Source organism: Crocodylus porosus, unplaced genomic scaffold, assembly GCF_001723895.1.
Source record: "Crocodylus porosus isolate Cpor-Errol unplaced genomic scaffold, CroPor_comp1, whole genome shotgun sequence".
NCBI lineage: Eukaryota > Metazoa > Chordata > Crocodylia > Crocodylidae > Crocodylus > Crocodylus porosus.
In genome coordinates, this window is record NW_017728949.1 from 16,539,638 (window position 1) to 16,553,856 (window position 14,219).

Consider the following 14,219-nt stretch of genomic DNA (forward strand, 5'->3'; position numbering starts at 1 on the left):
CTAAGGATTTGGTGACCTGGTCATAGAAGGCCACCAGGTTGGTCTGACAGGACCTGCCTCTAATGAACCCATGTTGGTTGCCCCTAAGCATAATCTCCCCTGCTGGACATGTGCCAGAATAATTCTCTCAAAAAGCTTACCCAGAATTGAGGTAAGACTAACTGGCCTATAGCTCCCCGGGTCCTCCTTCCTCCCTTTTTTGAAGATGGACACCAAGTTGGCCCTCTTCCGGTCCTCTGGCACCACACCAGAGCACCATGAGTGCTCATAAAGCCGTGCCAGGGGTCCCACAATGACCTCAGCACTCTGGGGTGGAGATTGTCCGAACCAGCTGGTTTAAATACATCCAGTCCCTCCAGAAGTTCCCTGACTAGATCCTTACTGACCCTTGGCCTGGGTGTGCCTCCCCTGGGGTCTGAGGGGGTCCCAGTGGGGGGGCTGTTGCGGTCCCTGCTCAGGAAAATAGAGGCAAAGAAGTCGTTAAATAGGTTAGCTTTGTTGTCTGGTGTGACGAGCAAATTTCCTAGCGTGTCTTGCAGGGGCCCCACATTATCCAGTACCTTCTTTTTGCCTCCTGTGTATTTAAAAAAGGATTTCTTGTTGTCCTTGATCTGGGTAGATAGTCCCAGTTCTATCTCCGCCTTAGCCTTCCTGACTGCCCCCCTGCATCTCTAAGCAACCATAGTATAGTCCTCCCTGGTGATGGCCCCTCTCTTCCATTGGGTGTACGCCTCCCTTTTAGCTAAGAGACATTCCCGGATGCTTTTGGTGAGCCATGAGGGTTTTTGCGCCCTTCTGCTCCCTTTGATCCGTGTTGGGATTACCTCCCTTTGGGCTTGGAGGATCGTCTCCTTAAGAAGCAACCACTCTTCTTGGACACCTGGCTCCCGTCCCCTCCAGGACCTCAGTGCTTCCCTGACTATTCTCCTTAGCTCGTTGAAGTCCACCCTCCTGAAATCTAGGGCTGCTGCCTTGCTGCAGGCCTTTGCCACCTTGCGCTGGATGGTGAATTCCAGCAGGCGATGGTCACTGTTGCCCAGGTGGTCTAGCACCCACAGCCCACTCACCAGGTCATCACCCGTGGCCAGCACCAGGTCCAACAAGGCGTCTCCCCTGGTGGGGCTGTGCACCTCCTGGGTTAGATGGAGGTCCTGCATTTTGGCTAGGAATCTATGTGAGTGGTCAGACCTGGCTGACTGCTCTTCCCAGCAGATGGCTGGAAAGTTCAGGTCCTCCATGATGACCACATCCTTTGACCTAACTACTTCCGTGAGCTGACTTGAGAATTCCTGGGAATAGCCCTTCCGCTTGGTTGGGTGGTCTGTAGTAGATGCCCACCGTTAAGCCTCTTTCCCCTCAACTGCCTTATATTCTAACCCAGAGCACTCCACTATGCCCCTTCTCTGACTCTGTGCTAAAATTTGTACTAACTTCCTAGTGGCTTGCTTATGGATTTGGTTTTGTTTCACAGTTTAAATCAAACTAGGCACCAAGGGGGACGGTTTAGATTTTTGCTGTGTTTCTGAGATTTTTGAGATATAGTTAGCCATTAGTCTGAAGTCAAAACGAGCTAAAGTGGTTTTATAGGGAAAGGGGGAAATATATATAGCACAGACTTTCATGGGCTGAAGTTTACTTCCAAGGAAGGAAGGAAAGGGGTTGTGCTGTCAGAAATAAGCAAACCAGCAGTAAACCCACAGGAACAAATGGGTCACCAAAACTAGAGCAGGTAATGGGATAAAAAACTAAAATGGATAGGGGGGCACATGACTTCTGAGGAGAGGGTGAGGAAATTGGGCTTATTTAGTCTGGAGAAGAGAAGACTAAGGCAGGATTTAATAGCGTTTAACTATCCAAAGGGTGGTTCCAAAGAGGATGGAGCTGAACTGTTCTTAGTGGTGGCAGATCACAGAACAAGGAGCAATGGTCTCAAGTTGCAGCAAGGGAAGTTTAGCGTAGAGATTAGGAAGAACTTTCTTACTAGTGGGGTAGTAAAGCAGGCTGTAACAGGCTACCCAGACATGTTGTGGAATCTCTATCTTTGAAAGATTTTAAGGCCTGAGTAGACATTTGTCTGGGATGATTTACTTGGGGATGGTCCTGCTCTGATCAGGGTGTTGGACTAGATGACCTCCTGAGATCCCTTCCAACCCTAATTTTCTGTGAATTTTCTATGAATCCATAGTCCCTGATTAAACCATACTTAAAGAATCCAGTCTGAATGACATTTTGTTCCATAATTTCTCATTCTGATCAGTTTTTAGAAGTTTGCTGCCTGAGAACATCCAGTTCAGGTCAGTGATGGAGTGTCCAGGCAGGTTAAAGTGTTCTGCCACAGGCTTCCATGCCTTTCTGCAGATGATGTCAGTGTGGTGGACATTCATTCATCCTAGCACATAGGGATCGTTCAGTTTATCCAGTATAGACAGCATAGGGGCACTGTAAGCAGGTGATGACATGTATGACATTGGTTGAATTGGAAGTGAATAAACCTCTGATGTTATAATCTGAGTTATTTCATCCAGCAGTGGTATGATATGTATTGATATTAGGCCCCAAAAGGCATTTGGGTCAGTTGCAAGGCCAGTTATCTTAGTGCAGTATTTCCCAAATGGTGTGTGATGGCACACTGGTGTGCTGTCAGGCATGTTCAGGTGTGCTGTGGCATTTCAGGTGGGAGCCATACCCTCTGCCTGGCTGGAGCCACAGCCCTCACCTGCTGACACTGTGGACACGCAGACAGGTAGGGAGTATGACTCTAGCCAGGCAGGGGGCATGGCTCTAGCCCAAAATGCTGCCCGGCTGGCCATGCGCCACAACCCCCCACCCTGCTCTGCATCCAATTTGCCGCAGTGCTTTTTTATTTAGGTAAGTGTACCGTGGGGTGAAAAAGGAAACGCTGTCTTAGTGAGACTGAGGATTATGCTGCCTGTAGCTTGAACGATGCTGTTTGAGATGAGGGGGCTATCTGTAAACCAAGACCAGTTTGTTCCCTCATTGTTCTACCATTATAGTAGGTAGAATATTTCAGTTAGTTTGATGCAGGAGTGAAGTTATGGTTGACCTTGCTCTACCCTGCCACAGGGATGCTGCTCCGCCACTGATATCGTTATTTCTTAACACTGTTGGGGAGGGAGGGGTGACACTGCTCCTTTGCTTCTTGCCAAAGTCAGTTAAGTTATGGTAGACCTTTAATGAAAGACCAATTTAACTAGATAGAAGGTAAACATTTTTATGAAAGTCTTGTCAGTTGGGTCTGCAGTATCAAACACCAGCCAATACCAGTGGTTAATTTTTCTTGTGGTTCAGGAGCTTTGGGACTGGCTAGTTCGAAGGCAGTGGGAGTCAGCTCATCATTGCTGGAGCAGCTGAGTAAGGGGCATTTCTGTACCATTTTAGTTAATGAGCTTTGTTTTTAGTGCCAAAAATGTTAATGTCCATGGTAAACTGTATAGCAGATTCATGCTTTTTTATCAAAGGAACTAAAGCCTGAAGCAGAACTAGGCATACACTTTATTCATGCAGGAGTTTTTACCACATGGTGGTACTGTATCTTTTATTCACATTTTTAGCTTAATGAATGTGTACAAAATAAAGTACATGTCAATCTGGTAATGGAACAAGTGCTTCATTCTGTATAATTTGACTCTAACATCAGCATGATGTTAGAGTCAAATTATACAGAATGAAGCGCTCGTTCCATTACCAGATTGACATGTACTAGCAATTCATTGCTGATTGTACTTTATTTTGAAATGTATTTTGAAATACAGGGACAAATGATAGCACCTTCTGGTAGTTTACTCAGTGCTGGGGAAGGGTATAGTAAGTTTTGAGGTGGAGATTTTGGATTTGAAGGGAAATTAATTTAGGTTGCCAGGCTATACCAACCTCATGATTATATTTCACTGAAGCTTACCCTATTTAGCTGAATCCAGGATGACTTTGAATTTAAATTGACCTCTCCAATAATTAGATCCTAGACATGGAAAAATGCAAATTTGGTATAATTTTCCTTGTTTATCAGTAATTGGATTCTAGTCTTAAATTCCTACCCCCGCCCCTTGTCCACCCCATTGCTGTGACAGGAAAGCAATAGTGGGCAGCAGAGAGGGAGAGGGCAGGTAGTGGGAAAAGCAGCAGGAGGGAGATAGGAAGATTCTGCTGCCTGTGTCCCACCCCTTGTCTCCCCATCAACCTTCTGCTCTCCTCCCCTCCCCACCAGCTGCTTTTCCTAGCTTATCTGAGTGCAAGGCGATGCTTTGCAAGAGCTGTAGTATAGGAAGCTTGACTCTGCTGGGAAAGTCACATGTTCCTCCACATGTTCCTTCTCTCCTACCAGGCTTCTCTCCCTTGTCCCTCCTGTTGGCTGGGAGTAGGCTGGAAGGAGGAACCTGTGAATTGCCACAGCTGTCCGTATGGTGTAGGAGCAGCTCAGGAGTTGCTCCCTCTTTGACTGTATTATCTAGGAGTCAGACTGCTCCAGTGGGGAGCTGTGGGAAGTAGCTGTGCAGGGTGATGGCTAGAAAATGATATTTAGAGGTTTGCTTTTGAGAATTGGCTTGCAGGTAAAGTAGATATTGCATTAGAACAGTGGTCCAGGGCAACAGCAAGAGTTAATTGATTTCTAGAAGCCTGTTCATAACAAAGCTTCCTTCAAAGCCCACTGTGTCTGACACAGGCAAGCAGACACACAGGCTGGGAAATTGAAGACTTGTACCATGTACCATACTGTTCCATAACAGAGATAAGGGACTCTGAAGCATTAGTACCAGGTCACAGTGCCCAACTGCAGAGCCCTTGAGATTTCTGGTTTTGATAAATGGACCACGTGAGGAGAAACCGGTAAACAACCAAATTAGGACGTGTGTATGTGTTGGGTTTGTGAAACAAAGAAATATGCTAGCGGGACAGAACTTGGACAGTATGATGACTACAGAGAGACCAATCAGCGATTCCCAGAGATGAAGTGTCATCAAAGGAGAGAAAGAATACAAAAGGAGGGATTTCAGATGAGCAAAGGGTCCCTGAGAGGGCAACCCAAGGCCACCATGGACAGAGGGAACACTACTAGCCTGTCTGATCCACCCCAACTGGGGGAGGGTGGGCCTTGTCTTTTGACCTCCAGGCTGCTGACATCTGATGTTCAAGAAGGAACCTCAGGGTGAAGCATGCATACTGACCAGACATATCTTCCCTCTGTGACAGCTCTAGGACTGGTAGATAGAGAATTGTTTGCACTATTCTTATCTGCTATCACTGTATATCAGTAAAATTTGCCTATTATTGAATGGAGAAGTTGTAGTCCATCTGAAAGTTTGAGTTTGTCCAGAACAAGCTATCTGGGTCAAATCCAGTGCCAACATAGGGAGCCTGACTCATCTGGGGGCTGCAGCAATGGTGCACACATCCCTCCTTCCCTGTCAAGTTCCCTGCCATTAAAGGAGATGGGGAGTGGCAGTGTATCTGGAAGGGAACAGAGGCTGGAAACAGGAAACTGTGTGCTGGTGATGCTGTCCCTGACCTAGTCAGGCTGCCCTGACAGCTGGTTCCCACAGCTCCCAGGTGCAGCAGTCTGATAATAGGTTTTAAAAGAATCCCTTAGAATCCTTTGCTTTTCCCCAAGACAAGTTTGGGAGGGGGAAACCTTCTCTTCAAATGGAGTAAGCCTGGTAATTATGTATCACCACTGCTGAAAGAAAGCTCTTAATTCAAATAATTAATAAAAACAGTAATTTGATTATTCCACTGAAACATTAAAATTACCATTACCAGCTGTGACTGTGCCCTTGTCCTGTAGCAGAAAAATGGGCAAGCAGCTCTAAGGTCTTTTATTTTTTATTTATAAATAATCTGACATGAAGGAACTTGTGTAGTGAGTCATTGCCTTGTAACTCATCTTGCTCCCAGACTAATGATCAGCTCCATATAATGCTTGAGGAAGTGAAGGGCCATATTAACTGCTAGGCCTGTCTCTCTTGTGCCGCAGCACTGTTATTATGCTCACCACTACTTAAGGTAATTGTGGGTTTTTGATTTCTGCTTGTGGGTCTTTTGTTTAAGGATATTTTTGAAATACGAAGAGCAAAACACTGTGCTTTTGTCGCAGAAACTTCAGTATTAGTGGCTTTAATTAAATGGAGCATTGGGGATGTAGAGAGCAAGAGATCTTTGTTGTAGTAAATGTCATGCATCTTGGAGCTTACTATTGCAGGCTATTCCTGATTGTTCCCCACATCCACCTCCTAAGCAGACAGTGCCCTTGTTCCAGGGATAATGTTGGCTAAGAGCTGCCTGGGAAGGGATTGACTTTCCGTCACTGAAACCGGAACACGTCGTTGATTCTGCTGCATGATTTCCCTTTTTGAGACTTAGCTGCTCTCAGAAATCCATTCTCCTACTGTTTCATGTGTTTTGCAGGTGAAACTGGGCAATGAAAGTGCCAAACATTTTTTCAAATGTCTTGCATTCAGGACACCCAAATTAAATTACACTTATAGCACATTGTGCCGAGGCTTATAGTAGAATCTTCTTGCTTTACCACTTGTGATGAGAAGTAGTGTTGACTTTGGTTATGCTAAATAGGCATTGTATGTACTCTGAGATAAGAGATGTGAATTGCTCTGCTTCAAACTATTGTTTCAGGCACTTATCAGAATGGGCAGGCATCCCTACTTTGATTTGCTGTGTTTTATGTACATAATTTCTGTTGCAACTGTTAGGACTTGTGCTTTTTTAAAATGTGGAAGTGGAAGAGTTCAAAGACAATGGGAGCCAAGAAATAAAAGTACAGTTGATTTTTGTCCCCTCTGAATATGAGCCTTCATGTGGCTAATCATTCTCTTTTTTATCAAGATCTTTGGGAAAGGATGCAGAGAAAGGGTTTTTTTTTTCCAACTGAAACATTTCTTTAGGGTTATACTCAAATATGTATGGTGCAGAGCAGCAACATCCAGACAGTTTGGAACCAGAAGTAGAATAGTCACTGACGTGGTTGCTGTGCGTAGGGTATTATACAAGACTTTTGCAAATAATACCATTCTGGTTAGAATAAGCATACTATGTACAATAATGGTCAGTCCTGTTGGGCCCATTCATATGTTGACTTAGTACAGGTGTTAAAATCAGAGCCAGAAGCAGGTCTTTGACATCCTTGCGTGGTCTATACGAGAGGCTTTGTTTATCAGTTGTTGGCCTCTGTTATTATTTAACTGCCTTGTTAGTAATATCAAATTTAGACATCTTCTTAAAAGACTGACTTTCAAAAATTATTTATCATACCTTTTGTCTCCCTAGTTTACTACTTTAATCATTGTACATGGTAAATGGCATAAATTCAATGAGCAACTAATTAAAATATTTTATGTTCATTGAGTATGGACACATACATTTAGAGCCATTTCAGAAAAAGAACTTTTAAAAAAAGACAGCTGCTGTTCATTACTGATTGTTACATGCAGACAAGGTGGGGGCCATACAAATGTAGCAACACTGCTCCAATTTTAATACTGGATGGAGCAGCGTTAAAGTTGGAGTAGTTTTGTTACATTTTTATCATTCCAGGTTTCTCCACACATAACAAATGCTGCCTAAAAACTGCTGCTCTTTGGAAACATTTCTCTTTTGAAACTGATCCAAATGTACCTTTGTCCATACACAGAGTTTGTTCAGTGTGTGGTCCCAGGCCTTATTTTACTGCAGACTACAAGGACTAGTAAGTCTCACCTGCAGAAGTTCAGGCATTTAGCTTTCCTAAATCTGGGCACATGGGTTTTTTCCCCCCCATAAAACAAAAAATGGCATGAGGGTCCACCCCTTTTTTTAAGTGTCTATTTTCAAGCATGAAAGCAGTATCATTGTTGAAAAAAAGAACTTTTAAGTATTTGTTTGTAATGTGGGGAGGTGAAGTAGGAGAATTTTTCCCTAATCTGATCAGAAAGAGCCAGAATGTTTTTGCTGATGATTTCTAAGGTACCAAGCATGGTAGATTTCTTCTAAAAATGTTCGGTTGCAAGTATCTGAAAAGTCCTTTGTGAACTATCTGCCAACATGAAAGGTGGGTGGCATTATATTACTACTGCAATTTTAGGGAATACTTCACCATATCTTTCAGTACATTTTTCCTTTCAGTTGCCTGATGGGGTCTCACCTGGTGTTACCTAGTGTTTTTATGTTCTGAGAGGATCATTAATCTCTGGGATAGCCTAAATAGTTCATTTATAAATATTACCAGCCCGTTGAAACATAGCCCCTGACTATTTTTGTCATGCCCTTCAAGAATTTTAAATTTATATATTAGATGAATCTCCAGTTCAGTTGTTTTTTTTTCTAGGTTGATTAGTAGTAGTCTCACAACATTTGTTTTTTGTTCATGTTTTCAGCCTCCAAGTTGTAAATAGATGTTTTGACCCCTCTTGTATACAGGCTGCTTTATACACAGACTGTGAAATGCAAGTGTCTGTTACCAGTTCAGATAGCTTAGCCACAAAAGTTTTTATCACCATGTATGTGGAGCATTCTTATATGCTTTCTGTTGTGCCAAGGGAAGTGGTATGTCCATCAATTTGAACATATTTTTTACTTATTTCTGCAGATCTTATGCCTAGAACTTTTTATCCTAAGATGTTTTATCCTCTTATGTTTTTCGAGTATCCTAATATTTATATTGTGGTGTTTACAGAATTGGGATTTGCTTCTTGCTATTTTTTTTCAGAGTTGTACATGTCAACTTATACCAGTGGTGTTTAATAATTCTGTCTAGACAAAAAAGATTCAAAGCTTTTAGATTATCTTCCAAGTTGTCTTATGCAGGAGGTTAATAAATAGATATTTATCCCCTTAGCACTTTTGTTTAATTTGTTCTTCTTTTTCTTGGTAGCACTTATCTTTATATTGATAAGTCTTCACTATGTGTTTCATTTATTGCAAAAAAAATAAAAAGGTTTAATTTGTTTTTAGATATTTACTAACTTGTTCAGGCTTATTCTCCTTAACTCAGGCAGGAAATGAATATAGGATATTCCCTCGTGTAATATGGCCCAATGCGGTAGCTGCAGGAAGCCCTGTATTCTTAGACAGAACAGGATACAGGTTTCCCTCACTTTATGCTGTACATGTGTTCCTGGAAAATGGCGCATAACTCACATTCGTGTAAAGGTAACCCACTTTGCAATGTAACAAATAGTGATATGTTCCAAGACCTCGACTGGACTGACCCCCAGACCCATTTCTACCACTTTTACAAGGCAATTTTGGTACTTGCAAACAGCAGACAGTACACACAGCCACCGGCACGATCATAATGGGGATGGCAACTACAGAAACACATTGTAGACAGCGAGCGAGGAGCATATATCCTCACAGGAGACTATATTTTGGTGCATCTGACTCCCACAATGCAGTGCACAAAGCAGCTGACTGCGGGCTTCTACCACACTGATCACATAAGAGTCAATTTACCTCTCCTATAACAAATATTTGGTATAAAAAGGGTCATCACATACAAGTGAATTTGCACATACAGAACCTGCATAAAGTGAGGGGAAATGTGTAGTAGAAAATTGAAATTATTGTGCAACAGTGTCCTACAGTTTTCAGTAATGTACCTGTTAATGAAAGAGAAGAGGAGAGAATACTGTAGATATGCTCTCCTTCAGTTTGACTTGTTTTGTGTTCTGTATAGCAGTCCTAAGCATTCAGAGTTCAGTGCCAATTTATCACTTGTTGCATATTTATATTTTTAGTTATCTGTTTCATAAATACAAATGGAAAGAATATTCTTTATCATTAGAATTCTGGCTTTTGTTTCAAGTTAAGTAAATATGATATTTGTTGGATTAATATTGGATAGTTTATTTACAATTATTTACATGTCGTCACTTTTTCATTCCAGGGAATTGTGGGCAATTTAGCTAGCGGCAAGTCTGCCCTTGTCCACCGCTATCTGACTGGCACATATGTGCAGGAGGAATCACCTGAAGGTATGTGGATATGTAGGTTCTTTAAAAACACACTTGTTGAACAGTTAGTCATTTTTTAAGATGTCTAATACTCATAATTGATCCTTCATTGACTGTTGACAACTTAAGTATGCTTCATTTTAATATTTGTCTTACTGGAGTACAGGCAAGGAAAATTTCTATATGCCCTTTCCCAATTTCTTTAGCATAGTTCTTACGTCTTATTTTTCCATATTGGAACCTTTCATAATTCTGTTTTGGCAAAGCTGAACACTTGCCATCAGATGTATTGCTCCCTACCAGTGATAGTTTTCTTAATGTAAATTTGCCCACTGATGACAATAGCCACTCTAACTGGCACTGGCTGTATGCAGAACTGGGCCTTCCTTGTTCTGGTACTGCAAACTTAGTTTTTCCAAATACAAAATATTTATATTTAATATATTTCTTCTGTTATGTTTAGAAATTAATTTTTGATTTAGTTTGCTTATATTGTTCTTTGTTAGACCACAGTTAGTATGTCATTCAAAGCTTGCACTCTATTCTTTATTTTAGATTAAAGTTAGTCAATGTTATAGTTTGAGATGATAAATATAGTAGCACCTAACTTAGGTGTATCTTTCACTAAAATTTTTCTTGATTTTTATTTTTATTTATTTTCCTTATGAACTTTTAAATCCAACTCTGAGACACTGAATTTCTGGTTCCTTCTTTTCCTTACTGGCTGTTCCATTCTTTGCAGATATGGATGCAGGTAACTATACATTCCCTTCATGGCAGCACTTGTCTTGTTTTGAGGAGAGGAGACACAGCTTTTGTACTGTAGCATTTTACCCTTGTTCTGTGTATCATAATTTTGTTTTTCTTTTGATTTTAAGTCTTAAATGCATCTCACTGTCTGTCTTAGTCTAGATGTCCTTAGCAGTAGTCATGTGTAGCTTCATGTATCTGTTGTAACACCTGTTTCAAATTAACACTTTTCTAAGGAGGTTGTGTAATCAAGTGTGTAAGAGCCTAGTTATGCGGTTTTAAGTATTGTCCATTATGAAAAATAGTGTGAAGCTTCACAGTGGATTCAGCCTTTCTCACTGGAGAATTGCAACAATAGTGTCCAGTAGTGCAGCTGTGTGGTGGGAGAAAGGGGATCAAAAAGAGCTATCACCGTTGTCATCATGGTAGCTACTAGCCAGCACTGCCCCATGTGCTGCTGCTGCATGGAGCTGCCCTGTTACACTTCTGTGGTGCAGTCATTTTCTACTTTATAATTAGCTCATGTGAAAGGGACTTAAATCCTTTCTCTAAAATTGTAACACTGATTGTAGGGGCTTAAGGGCCACTGTAAAGTTGGATCCTTCATATGCATGCATGTGAGTGCGTTAAAATTTTTTTCTACTGGTTTATTAGCAAAGGTGTTGAACGATTGCCATTTAGTACCTTTGCTTCTAGGTAGAAGTCCAGTTCAAGTGATGGGGGGGAAAAAAAGAGAAATGGTATGTAGTTCTTAGAAAGGGAAAACCTCAAGACAGATTATTGGTGTTTCTATGGATTCATTTTTCCTCCAGCAAACAGGCTGTTCAGTATTGTATTTTTCCAGTACTTAGTCTGTTTCTGGCTACTTAGATAATTTATATTGGTACTTTTTTCCCCCTAGATCATAAGCATTTAGCTCCATTTTCCCTGGTTTCGCCTGCCCTGCTTGCCTGTAAGGATACTTATTTATCATACTTGAATGACATTCACTCAGTTTCCATGGATAAGATTAGATTGACAAACCAGGGCCAGATCATTTCTTTCCTCATAACTGTAGCTGACAAGCCTTACTAATGGCACAATATGTTTTCATTAATGTCCAGGAAAATAATTAAAAGCCATAATTCATTTTGTAAGTGATAGGGTTAAGAGACCTAATGAAATAAGTGCTTAAGAACTTAATTCCTTCAGTCTGCCTTTAAAGAAGTATTTATTATCTTCAGACATACACTTTCTAACTCTACATCGTATGTAGGAGATAGTTTTTCTTCTCCCAGTTCCCAAGCATAACTGTAGATTGTATAGGGTCATAACAGTTTCACTAGTTGTTCATTTGCATTTGGGAAAGGAGCTTGTGGTTTCACATTCGATGCGTAATGAGAATGAGGTCAGAAGGTGGCTGAAAGATCAGAAGTAACCTTCAGATTAGACATTAATGTAAGATGTTACTTTTTCCCTTTTCTAGGGATTTCAGATAAATACCCACTCATTAATTTAGGCAAAATAAGAGTTATGCCATCTACTGGTGTCTAAAATGTTGAGAATACAGTCTTTTGATAATAGCTGGATGAACTCATGCACAGCATATCCTACCAGAATTTCAGTGGAACTTGTTTGGTGAACAGATTGTATAAAAGTTGCTGCCTTCAGCCACACTTTCTTTTCTTTTATCCTTTTGCTTTTTAAGTTGCTTGGACCGCACTCTGACATGGGTTGACTGAATGCCAGATCTCTCTGTTTTTATGGCTTTTGAGTATTTCTCACCACTGATTTTTTTAGGAACTGCTTCAACCTTTGTACAATGCTTCCTTCCCTTCCTCTCTTACAATCAAATATTTCTGAGCAAAAAGTACATCCTTACAAAGAAACCAAAACTGCATCAGCCCTATACCACAAAACACCTTTGTGTCATCTCCCTTTTTGGCCAATTCCTGAAGTTCTGAATTAAATAAACTAATTTGAAGACATGTAAGTGAAAGCTAACTTTTTTTCTTTCCTTTAATCCAAGAATTGATATTTGTACAATGGGTGTTAATTCTCCACGTTAGCTTTTTGCTATGCATATCAACTTATTTTTGTGGGAGACATTTTAAGGTTTGACTGAAGAGATAGGTATCTGAAACTAATTTGAAGGTTGAAAGAAGCTTAAAGCCAGGGTTGTCTGTGATGTGCAGTTTAACATTTTTTCAGCAGGTAGCTAAGTAAATATAGCAGAACTGTTAAAGTTTTGTGTATAACCTTGTACTGTTTGGAATGATTAGGAATAGACATTACCTAGCAACATTTTTCCTAATTACAGCGTATATAGTTGAGTTGCAAACAAGTAATTTGCAAACTAATGCAACTACTGCACCTAAATTTTTTTGAGGGATAAATTGTATTGTTTTAAAGTGCCAAATATCACCTCTAATATCAGTTATCTATTTAGGATTAGCATAAGCAGTCTGTGTTTTTTCTACAGCCATGATCTGTTGTTATTGTTTTGTTTGTCGTTTTTTGGGGTGTTTTTCTATTTTTGTGGTACACCAGTTAAAGAGGCTGGTCTCTGGTTCTGTGGCATTTTAATTTAAAATCATCAAAGTCCTTTGTAAACACACATGGATTAAATATTGAAACATCGTGTCAGGCTGGAATTACTGTATTTTCTCTTACATAGTGTACTCCAGAATAAGATGCACACCTTGCTTTTTCAGTCAGAATGCAAAGAAAAAGATTTTTTTATAGTAAGTAACTGACTAGCATCAGCTGGGGAGCTGAAACTGTTCATTGTTCTGCTGCTCTCTGTGGGCCACAGTCTTTACTTGCACATTTGCTCAGTAAGCGGAAGAAACAGCTCTTGCTCGTGTATATTGTGCACCCTAATTTCCAGAGGTTTTTGTGAGAAAATATAGTAACTTCATTTTATGGAAAGAGACTGAGGCAGAGAACATCTTAATCAAGACTATGGTACGCCTTTAATAGTTTCAGGAACAAAGTCTGATCTCCTGTTTTTCTCAAAAACTTTAAAGAAGTTAAATTGAAAGCATAATAAAGTGCTTCTCTTACTGAGAGCAGCAGTCAGTCTGGTCAGGAACCCAGTACATTGTTTTCCCTCAGCTACATGTTCCATGTTGCATAGTGCTAACAAATAAGATTTGAAATATTAGAAAGAGCCTTGTGCCGACACCAAGGAAGCAGGAGAAGTAGAAGGGATATATATATTTGATTTTCTTTTGGAGATAGGAAAAGAAAGAGCTGGGAGGGAAGCATGTATCCTGCTGGAAGGATGGAAACATGGTGAAGGTTGAGGATGGATCTTTTAACTAGCCAAATATTTTAAAGCATTGTTTTTCTAGTGCCGGGGAAAACCGAAGGATCGGGCCCCAAGGTCACGGTGGGCCGGGGTGGCAATTAGATACGGACAGGTGGGATTAGCGGCGTAGAGTCTGGAGTTAGGGACTCGGAGCGGATTGAGAAAAACAGGTGAATTTATTTGACTTACGCTTCAGGCATAGGCAGAAAGGTCTTCAG

The 14,219-nt window shown here is 40.9% G+C and overlaps 1 protein-coding gene across 5 annotated transcripts in view; it reads left to right on the forward strand.

The window, feature by feature from the left end:
* AGAP1 (ArfGAP with GTPase domain, ankyrin repeat and PH domain 1) overlaps window positions 1-14,219 on the forward strand; it is a 565,886-nt gene that overhangs the window by 168,417 nt on the left and 383,250 nt on the right. For 3 of the 5 annotated variants that reach the window (XM_019553775.1, XM_019553777.1, XM_019553779.1), the window contains exons 3-4: window positions 9,893-9,980; window positions 10,702-10,713. In XM_019553775.1, the coding sequence (XP_019409320.1) occupies window positions 9,893-9,980; window positions 10,702-10,713 (100 nt within the window). The remainder of the gene's footprint in view (window positions 1-9,892; window positions 9,981-10,701; window positions 10,714-14,219) is intronic. The other 2 variants (XM_019553776.1, XM_019553778.1) reach the window with 1 other exon arrangement.